This window comes from Platalea leucorodia, assembly GCF_965183815.1.
Source record: "Platalea leucorodia genome assembly, chromosome: 9".
NCBI lineage: Eukaryota > Metazoa > Chordata > Aves > Pelecaniformes > Threskiornithidae > Platalea > Platalea leucorodia.
In genome coordinates, this window is record NC_138831.1 from 38598822 (window position 1) to 38609901 (window position 11080).

The 11080-nt window shown below is 42.8% G+C and overlaps 1 protein-coding gene across 1 annotated transcript in view; it reads right to left on the bottom strand.

The window, feature by feature from the left end:
- DMXL2 (Dmx like 2) overlaps nucleotides 1-3701 on the bottom strand; it is a gene marked incomplete at its 5' end in the record, with an annotated part of 54450 nt that extends 50749 nt beyond the window's left edge. Inside the window, one exon of the mRNA XM_082322051.1 lies at nucleotides 3615-3701. Coding sequence (XP_082178177.1) covers nucleotides 3615-3701 — 87 coding nt within the window. The remainder of the gene's footprint in view (nucleotides 1-3614) is intronic.
- Nucleotides 3702-11080: the final 7379 nt, after the last annotated feature.

Sequence of the window (11080 nt, forward strand, 5' to 3'; positions counted from 1 at the left end):
ACACTAGCCAGAACTTGTAATTTTTATACTTACAGAATCTAGCCTTTAGGTAATTGACATACCTATGGAATTTTTTTTTTTTAAACCTAGACTGACCCTAGAAACAGCTACATTCTGTTCAGAGTTTCAGGGGGAAAAAACAACCCTGAGCTTGGACAAAGGGCAGAAGTCATGTAAACAGAATCACAACAGCTCGTCGTCTTTATTTGAAACCACGTTACTCTACATCACAGAAAGGTTTGTAAAATACATCCCACTCAAACTTAGGGTCAGTGACTGAAATTGGCTTAATGTAAAATGGCTGCTTAACAACAAAAGCTATGTGAAATCAACCATGGTTTGAAAAATGCAGTTTACTACCTTTAAAAACTTATTAGCTGCCAGTTAGATTTGAGGTTCGAGTAACATACCCTTCTTCTGTCTAGGCAGGGTGTGTGCTGTAAGGCCCTTCTGTATAAAGCTCAACTTTAACCTTCTGTAAACTCATTTGTGAAACACTGGTAACGATATTTGCTGAAATGAGAACACGAAGCAATAGGAAGTTGAACAGTGCACAGAATTATACCAGAAATGACAAAACCAGAACTTCTATCATTTAGTACTTAAACCTTTTGCTTATGCAGTACCCTTTTTGGAGCCCAAATGAAGAGACTGCCTGGTAGAAAACAGCATAATGAAGCCATTTTGCTTCTAATCACCCTTCAAACAATTTTTCATGTGTATTACCCACTCTACTAGACTGTTATAGCAATACAGCTACAACATCGACAAGCCAGTTTGTTAACCAAACATCTCTGTGCTTCATCCCTTATTTGGGAAATGTTAGATATATGTCAGGATTGCTGCAGGCAGATGTGGGAGCATAGGGAGGAAAGAACACTATGCGCGTTTCAGATAAAGGCCTGGCAAAACCTTTGTAGCCAACCTACAGCAACTGTCTCTATTTCTTTGGATTTGTTTTGCTTTATGGAGTCACGAATACTTGGTTTTTAGCAGGTAAAGAAAAAATAATGGCAAAATTATCTCTTTTCCCTTTCTTATTCTCAGAATAACTAGATGACTTTCTCCAAAGCTTTAAAAAAGTTGAGGCAGAACATGTTATCATCTTAGCCCTAGCTACACTGACTTGGAAATTAAAAGCTTACCTTTATCCCCAGCAATGAGTCACGTAAACAAGTCAAGAGCAAACCATAGAGGAAAGGAAGGATGAGGAAGAACCTCAGAATTGCAGTGTCCCTAATCAGGTCAGAAGCAAATGAGTTCCTTCTCTCAGAATCCTAAGATTGCTGGAGTTAGGCATCTAAAGCAAGTTTATCTTAAGAGGACGTTTCTCCTCCTCCTCAAAAAAGAAGGAAATAGCTCCAAAACTATTAACCATATATACATGTATCCAAGCTGTTATTCTGCTGTTAAGGGAGTAACTTTAACATGAGTGATTCATTTCTGCACACAAAAAAGCCATATTTTCAAGTCCCTGTGATGAATCAGTTGTAGCAATTTTGAACTAATTCTCACACATTTTAAATGAATGCCCTAACATCAACCAAAATATAAGCAAGCATATGCACACAAAAACAAGGGCTCCTCTGCCACAGCCTAACTTCATATGGATTCATATAGTACAACACATACTGTGTAGATCTCCCTTAACCTCTTGCCTTTTACTGCTCCGCTTCTGCTGTGTTCCAGAGGCTGACAGGTATTGGGTCTGAAGAGCACGTCTCTAGAGTCAGGCTCTGTCATCAATACAGATGATCTCTCACCTAAACTGCAAATCCTTCTTCAGGATGCAAGTTAAAGTTATGACTCCAAACAGCTTAATGGTTTGCAGGGACAAAGCTATGTCAATACAGCGTTACTGATGGTTGACTACCAGAATTTAAGGTTAGGCACTAATGAAAGTGACACATGCAGTGGATGGTAGACCATGATACTACTGAGAGTCACACAGGTGACTAATTTCCTAAGAACCTGGCTATAAGCCCCCAAACTGTTTGCAAGCAGATGTTTCTAACTGTTCAGTTTACTATAGGATCAAGGTCTAGAACAGTAGGAAATAATACCACAAATACAGAGAAAGGACAAAAAGGGAAGAAGAAAGTTACAGCTGTGGAAGTCCAGAAGATATATTTATTAAAACATACTCATCCCTTTAGTTCCTTCTTTACTGTATTATAAAAAATTGGATGCAGCAGTCAGAGAAGACAGTGAGGTCTGTTAGATGCAGTTCCATAATTAACATGCTACAAAATGCTTCTGCATTCTTTTTGTAAAACGTAACTTTGGTTCTTGGAAAACCCTTGTATAAACCATTATATATGTTATTATTCATTTTTGATGTTATCAAAACTATTATGAGAATTAGCATAAAGTCTTTCATAATACCGGTTGATTGACTTTCAAATTGTCACAGTAAAAAGAAACACATTAGAACATGAATATGAGTAAATGACTTCCTACATAAATATCAAAAGTAACAGAAGTCCCTTTAATAGCAGTATGGCTGCATAGCAGCAGAACAAGGAAAATAAAGACAGACATGGCACCTTTTATTTCTTAAGACTTTCAAGCATTCATTACTGAAATTAGGCATCTGTGATAATCTAAAGTAAGGTTTAAATGTTTGACTAGCCTGCTGACAGTTATCTTAGACTAAAAATGACGCTCTGTATCATTTAGCTTGAAATTGGTTTGTGTCTGGGATATAATCTTGTAAATGTTAATACAAAATCTAATGAGACAATTTATTCCCAAATAATAACATACTGATTAGATGACAGTATGCAAAACACTGCAGAAGCTGATCACTCATTAAAATCAGAGAAGCATATCATAAGCAGAAAAAGTGGAAATTGACATTAGAATTGACAAAAATAGCCTGTGGATGTTAAACAGATTTTATTATATAAACTACTGGACTCTTGAAATTTACTTGGAATGCCTCTTTCCATTTCTCTTCTCCTCTAGTTTACGAGGTGCATTTGACAAATTTGTGTTTTATTAACCACAGTAATTGAAGCCAAACGCTCATCAATAGTAGATAGGCTTCTTAAGAAGCCTAGCGCAACAGACCATTTTCTCTTTGCAGGAGGACCACGCACACGCGCGCACCCCCCCCCCCCCCCCCCCCCGCAAGCAAAATTTGGGGACGCACAATTTGGGGTTTTCCCTGGCTCCCTACTCGAATCCAGCCGACCCCCGGAGCACTCGCTAGAGGTGACGGGCGCAGCGGCGGATCCCCGCCTCCATCTGCAGCTGCACCCGGGGAAGAGCGAGCGGCCAGACCCCTCCCGGGGGGCGTAGAAGACGGCAACGCTCCGCGGCGGGGTCACGCCGTCTTCCCCCGGCCCCTGCTGCCCGGGAGCGCTCCCACCCCCCCCCCCCCCAAACATCCCGGCTCTCACCCCCGCACCGCACCGCCGCCCCCGCTCGCAATCACCCCGGTATTTCCGACCCCGACACCGCCGGGCCCGTCCCCCCCCGCCCCGGCAGGTTAATCCCCTCCAGCCCCTCCCACCGCTCTCCTCGGGCCTACAAAACACCCTCCCCTTCCCCCACCCCCGCCCGCCTCAGCCCGGGCGCCCCCGCCCCTCCCCCGGCACCGCCACCATTACCGTGAAGGGGATGTCCTCAACGCTGCCCACCGAGTAGCAGTTGTCCCCGGGGTTGACGGCACCGGTGAGCACCTGGTGGAGATGCATCGCGCCCCCGCCCCTCCCCGCCCCGCTCCTCTGGGGATGGCAGGGCCGCGGCCGCCGCCTCCGCCGGCAACGAGCGGACGAGACCCGGATGGCTCCGCGCTCCCGCCCGCCCCGCGGGCCCAGGCCCTGCTCGCCGCCGCCGCGAGCGCGCGCCGGAGAGGGAGGGAGGAGGAGAGGCGGCGCACGCGCCGGGCAGCGCCTGAATCAGGAGAGGCGCGCGCAGGCACCGCCCCTGCGCGAGCAGCAGCCGTTGGGGAGGGCCGTTGTGCGCGCGCCCGTGAGGCAATTGGGGTGGGGGGGGGGGGGGAGTGGACAGGACCTGAGGCGGGCGGTGTAGCGGGGGAAGAGGAGAGCGCTGGGTTTAACGGAGAAAAGGGCGGGGCGGCCAAGGAGCCGGGGGATGCGGTGCGCTTGGCTGACGCCTCGAGGTGAGACGGTGGCAGGGCACCTCACGGGGGCGGGGCGGGGAGGAGGAGGAGGGGAAGGGGGAGCTGGGGGGGATTTATCCGCTGCTGCGGCGTCCCGGCCGTGAGGCGGGCTGGGGAGGCGTGTCCCCCGAAGGAGGAGCGGTAAGTGTGCTGAGAGGGAAGTGTCCCCCCGTCGGAGGAGAGGCTGGGCAGTGCCGCGCTGGCTGGAAGTCCGCAGCTGCACCGGCGAGCCGCGCCAGCCCCGCGGGCTGTGAGGGGGTGTCCGCAGCTGGGCGGCTGCTCTGCGCGCCGCGGGTGCGGGCAGCGTGCTGCCGGCCTCGCGCTTCGGCCTTTGATTAGTTACATACAGTGCTTCTCAGGATGGGGTGGGGGTTTTTTGTTTGGTTGGTTTGGGGGTTTTTTTGTTTGTTTGTTTCTTTGGTTTTTTTCATTGAGGATCCTCACGTTTGGTCATATCTCAAATTGCTTGTGAAGCTCTTGGGAATCCATGAGTGTCCTTCCAGCTGCCGGTGATACTGCCCACAGCGGGTACACGGAGCCCACCAGCAGCTGCTGACCAGTGTGCTGGCTGTGCAGTGCATATTTGATCCTTGAGGGGTGGTACTTAGTTATTGATTCAAGAATGGGGCTGACATTACAAGTCAGAACTGCTTTGTGTCAGTGAGAAAGAGACGATGTTTCAGGGTCGTTGTAAATATCCATTTACAGGAGGCTGGTGAGAAAATTACCAGTACTTGATGCTAAGAGAACAGTATGAGGAGGTGGGGGCCCGCCTTGTTTCATTCAGGTGTTTAGTTGCATTTTATGCACATTATGTGACCTCACAGAAAATGTGGTGAGGCTTTTGCCATTTTATTTGTACTAACTGCCAAACACTGCTGAAAACAAAAGCCTTCAAATGTGCCTATCCTTTTCTGTCTCAGAGGTGTGAAGAAGGTTGGATCCTGAAAATTAGATGGAAGGGATTCTAAACTCTGAAGGGAAAAAAGAAAATACTCTGTACACAGTGTGTCATGATATAAGGAAAATTCTCCATTTTCTTGTACTAGGTCAATACGGTAGTCTTGCAGTTGTACTACCGGTGATAATGATTGAAGCTGCAAAGCTCAATCTCCTTTAAAGTTTCTGGCAGTTTTGCCTGAGTCAGGACTGCAAGATTCATCTTGCCTTGTACTTCTCCTTGAAAGTGTACATCTCTTACTGAATAAATGAGTTTACTCAGAATGCAGAGGTAAATGAAGACATAATCAAGTTATCTTTGAATGGAAAAAACATTGTTATCATAACACTTAAGATTTTATCTACTCCCATGCTTGTTAAAGGCAATCTCTTTTTAAAGGGAACCATATCTCTAGCTGGGGTGAAAAGGGAAAAAAAAAACCAACATTTTGATCTTCAGTTGACCTGGTTACATATGAAACCACTATGTAATGTTCATATGCTTCCACTGACACTTACTCTTCCATAACTTTTCTGATTGATTGAAGGCTCTTCCACATAAAATGTATGCTAACTTACAACTGATTTTTATTTTGGATAAAATTTTTTCAAATGCATGCAACAAGACTTAGAATCAAAAGCAGTGTGGGGGGTTTTTTGTTTTTAAATCAGTGGAACAAAGTCCCACTAATGTCTGAAAAGACAGCTGGCTCTTGAATTGGCACAGGCAGTCATAAAGAAGGATGATAGGAGAACAGTATGATCTAAAGGTTTGGGGAGGAGTGGCTGGAGAGCTGTCTGGTGGAAAAGGACCTGGGGATGTTGGTTGATAGCCACCTGACCATGAGCCAGCAGTGTGCCCAGGTGGCCAAGAGGGCCAATGGCATCCTGGCTTGTATCAGGAATAGTGTGGCCAGCAGGACCAGGGAGGTGATAGTGCCCCTGTACTTGGCACTGGTGAGGCTGTACCTCGAGTACTGTGTTCAGTTTTGGGCCCCTCACTACAAGAAGGACATGGAGGTGCTGGAGCGTGTCCAGAGGAGGGCAACGAAGCTGGTGAAGGGTCTGGAGCACAAGTCTGGTGAGGAGCGGCTGAGGGAGCTGGGGTTGTTTAGTTTGGAGAAGAGGAGGCTGAGGGGAGACCTTATTGCTCTCTACAACTACCTGAAAGGAGGTTGTAGCGAGGTGGGGGTTGGTCTCTTCTTCCTAGTGACAAGTGATAGGACAAGAGGAAACGGCCTCAAGCTGCACCAGGAGAAGTTTAGGTTGGATATTAGGAAAAAGTTCTTCACTGAAAGGGTGGTCAGGCACTGGCACAGGCTGCCCAGGGAGGTGGTTGAGTCTCCATCCCTGGAGGTATTTAAAGAACGGATAGATGTGGTGCTTGAGGACATGGTTTAGTGGTGGACTTGGCAGTGATAGGTTAACGGTTGGACTCGATGATCTTAAGGGTCTTTTCCAACCTTAATGATTCTATGATTCTATAAAGGAAAGCATTTTCCTTTCTTAAGTGTAGTAAAGCTATCTGGTTTTGATGGCAAAAAGTCTTAAGTGAAAGCAGAGTACCTGGAGGATCAGTTCAATCTTCCTGGGTAACAGACATGATGAGGGAGAGTTTTGGTTTTCAGCCCAGTCTTCTGTTACCTAATCAGAGTAAGATTGGCGGTAACTCTTGGAAATTACAACTGTGAGAAAGACTTCCATCTTATTGCTTGGATTGGTAAGAAACTTTTCACAGTGTTTGACTTGTATGGTGCTCTAATTCCACTGAGACTTCGCTGTGGGACAGAGAATGTGCATTATCCTGAAACAGGTAATGTTCCTTTTTAAAGTAAAAATAATGCCAAATTATGGGCTTAATAGTAAAATCCTCTATTGGTGGCTGTGGAAACCTATAGACATGGTTGGCTCTGTGCGTAGCACTTTGAGCAAGAATCATTCTGCAAGTATCTGCAGATAAGGTCTTCACTTTATTCCTAAAAACAAGTATTTTCACCCGAGTTTTGCTGACAGATTGTTTTATTTACTTTAATTGATTTTTCCTTATTAGTGACTTAAATACCTCACATTAAAGTAACTTTCAGTGCATGTAACAGTGATTTCTGTGCCCAAGAGCATGAAGCACTCTCTCTCTCTCTCTCAAATATATGTAAATAAAAAAATATAAAATAGTAAAAAAAAAAAAAAATCTAAGGGGCCTTTGTTTTCTTCACTTTTCCTTTCATTCGTGACTGTCTTGTTGCTTTGTTCAATTACTTTCCTTTCTTTTTAACCCTAAGAAAAAGTACCTGCAGTACCTCTATTGGAGTCTGCTTGCCCAGGAATTCCCTGCTTTGGCTTGAAGTTAATTGGAGTTGTGGGAGGGGAAGTTCTGTTATCTCAGGAGAGTGGCTGCTGCATAGAACCAAAAGGTCTATTTAATTTATGCTAATAAGCTGCAGTTGGAGCTGCCTTAGGTGGAGTTTTAAGAATGTGTTAGGAATGCTGAGGGTACTTTGCTCTTGGCTCAGTCTAGCAGGATGGATTAGATGACCTCTCAAGATCTTGTCTGCATCATGTATGAGGATGACTGTACTGGTTTGCCTCCTGCTTCTCCAACTACAAGGAAAGGAAAAAAAGAATAAATCTATAGGTATTAAAAGGTTGAGACTTTCCTCTTCTTTTCCACTGCTTCCAAAAAGAGAGGGAGGCAAAGGAAAGAGGTGCAAATTTAGAAAACAGACACTGAACTACACAGATGCTATGGAGAAATAACTTGGTTCCATTTACGGTAGGAAGAAGTATTTTCATTTGGCAAAAGAAAGTGATATTATATAAAATAATCAAAGGAAATACCATGTTTTGATATAGAATCCATGATTACATATAAAAAAATCTAACTTTTTTCTTGTTTTGCTTAGTAGTAAAAAATAGGAGAATTTTTGCCTTTTGGCAAAAGGTGGAATGTTTTATGGGAAGGGAGAAAATTCAAAAGACTATACTGTGAAATTTGCATAGGGAAGAAATCCTAAAGCACATGCAACACAAATGTGCTGCACACAGCCTAGAGAAAGAAAGCAAGACTCTTAAGAGGCATCAAGATAAGTATCTATGCTGGACTGCCTTTTATTTCAAAGGTGAAATGCTGCACTCCAGCCTTGGTATCTTGAAACCTGAAGAACACACCCTGTTTTGAACACTGTCAGTTTTCTGTGCTCCTGAAGGCCTTTACCTTTCCACAAGCAACAGAGAACTTCTGAGCACAATGCTTTTATGATTCTGTGAATATTTTCCTCATGATTCATGATGATTGTCTCAAATCTTCACCGCATTCTTGAATAAATTGTATTTTTTCCCTGAAGAAAAGCTACTTGCCTGTTTTTCTCTAGAACTCAAATTCAGCTGTTAAATTAGCTTGGAGAAAATCATGTGCTTCAATCCATAAGATGCAACACCTGTTCTCTGCTATTAATTTCTGAACTGTAATGTGTTTGTTTTTTTTGTTCTACCTTTGTTATTACTGATAGAACAAGATTGCCCCCATAACAATCTTAATTTGTAAACTGTTGTTCATTGTGTATTTCTGTAGGCAACCTTAAAAGCATTGGCCTCTGAAGGATGGTCACCTCTTCTGTACTCCTGAAAGGACCTTGCTGTAGCACAGTTTTTGCTTGGATGTTTTTAAAAGGTCATGTTCATGGAAACTGACAGCCTTGCTTCCCCAGGGCTATCTAAATGCTGAACACTTTTGGCAGTGCGAAGGTGTCTAAATGTTTCCCTCTGTCTGGTCCCTTACTGTCCTGTAGAGTAATCACCCACACTTCCAATTTTAAAGAGTAAAAAAAATGAAAACCAATAGCATTAAAAATTGCAACAAAAATGAAACTTTTCAAGAATTCTTTTAAACCACAATCAGGTACTTGGGGAGGAAAGAGCTAATGATTAAAAATTCTAATCCATTAAATGGTGAGGTAGGGAAAAGGACAGGTAGTTTAAACAGCAGGGAGGAAATGAGGCACTTATTCAAAGGTGATGACTTTTTCCTTTCCTAAGGAGAAGGCTAGGTCTAGGAGTGCTGTCTCTTAATTCTCTTCAGAAGATTCAAGGCTTTTGTTTTCTTGCCAGTCTGTCTAATCATGATGGCAGTTCCAGACTGATAAAGTTTTTTGGGGGAGTGGGATAAGATTTTTCTAAGAAATGACTTAATTGTTTCGTGATTGTTCACTTATAAGTGCTTAGATGCTAAGAATGCAGAGACAGAATAAATATAAATTACTCCTAGTAGTGATATGTGGCATGACATTGGACTTCAATGACATAGGATTAAGTATTAACTAGTTCCGTTGGCTGAATTTATTCCGTGTACTCTCTGCTAAATGCTTATGCTATACAGAAATTTAGAGAAACTTTTAGTGAACAAACATGTTTAGAATAATTTTCTTAGTGTCTGGATCCTAGTATACGGTAGGAGGCACTGTTGTTTTAATATAAATATTTTTCTTCAGATGAAAGAATCAATACTTTGTACTCTTGGAGTTCTGATCATCTGTGTATCTTGCCTTTCTATATGTCTTTCAAGCGTCTGGAAAATAGAATCCCTCCTGTGTCACAAATGACCACGTGCAATTAATTCTAAGTACATGTTCTTTAACTTCCACTCTAAATGATCATTTAGTAGAATGACAAATGATTTTGTCAGTTGCACACAAATGACTTCCCTGGCATATAAACAAGCATTGGAAAGATGTTCTGGGAATTTGCCCTGGTCATCTTTTATTGAGGAGAAAAACCAAAACAAACCTCAGATGCATACTGAGTCATATTGCACTGCAGCAAAGATTTCAGTTCTGCATCTCTCAAATGCAAACATTTCTGTCCTTAGGGAGGTAATGAAAGGTGTTGCATGGGGTTATGTATAGCACAGGTGCATATCCAGGAACGGGAGGACACCAGAAGAAGACTTCTGTTATGAACTTCTGATGACAGTGTTTTCAAGCACAGACCAGATCTTCAACTACAACCGGTTTATAAGTACCACAGGAACAATTCTGCAGTGAAGGCTGAGGAAGACTTGAATTAAAAGCCCTTTTGGGAAACTTAGGCCAAAATATTTTCAACTGACATTTGAAAAGCTTGTCATCAGTTTAGGTTTGTGTTGCTTTCTCAGTAGCACTTGTACTGTGTATTTCTTCAACTTCAAGGTGCCTTGTCACTAATACATCCAAACTTGATAAGATAGCTATTATTCTTCTAATAAGAAAAAGAATCTGTAAGGAAATCATTTTTCTGTTGTGTTATTTTCATTTTGCTTTCCACATGGTACCCTTGTTGAATTTGTCTGGCACTTATGTAGACTATTTTTAAAACAACATGTGCATCTGCATGTTACATGCTGTGTCATTTTGCCTAACTTTATTTTCTACAGGTACCTGAATGTATCCTAAACAAACATATTCTTAAGTCTCGCTGCCGTTTGGTAAGACCTTAACTACTTTAAGCCTATTGTAATATTATCTATGCTTCAAAAGATTGTAGTATGAGTTTTTAAGTTGTCAGTAAAAACAATCAAGCTCTTAACATTATAGCTGTCACTTTTGCTTCATTTGAATTACAGATGCCAGTAAAGTATGCGATCACTTGTGGATTTAGCTGTTGAAAGTCACTCTGAACCTCTTCTTTTCTTCTGTTTGCAATCTTAAAAACCAATAAACACTATCTTTCAATCTAAAGGTATATTTGCATTGGGTGAGGAAGAGGAGTGGAAGCAGTATCCACACTGCTTAATTTTTGTTTTTATATGCTCACCAGAGCCTCTGAAGAGCGTATGTGAGCAACAGGTTGTGTAGGGTACCTAGCTAGGTCTTTCAGACTGCCCTCTGGAACATCTTACTAGTTTCTTGACTCTACAGGGAATACATTATGAAAAGAGGTGTGTAAAATAAGACTATGGATTTGCCTCTTGTGCAACATGTCACAATTCAGTGTAATTAATTGCCAGTTGCTGGGGTTTAATTTGGTTTGGTAATTTTTTGA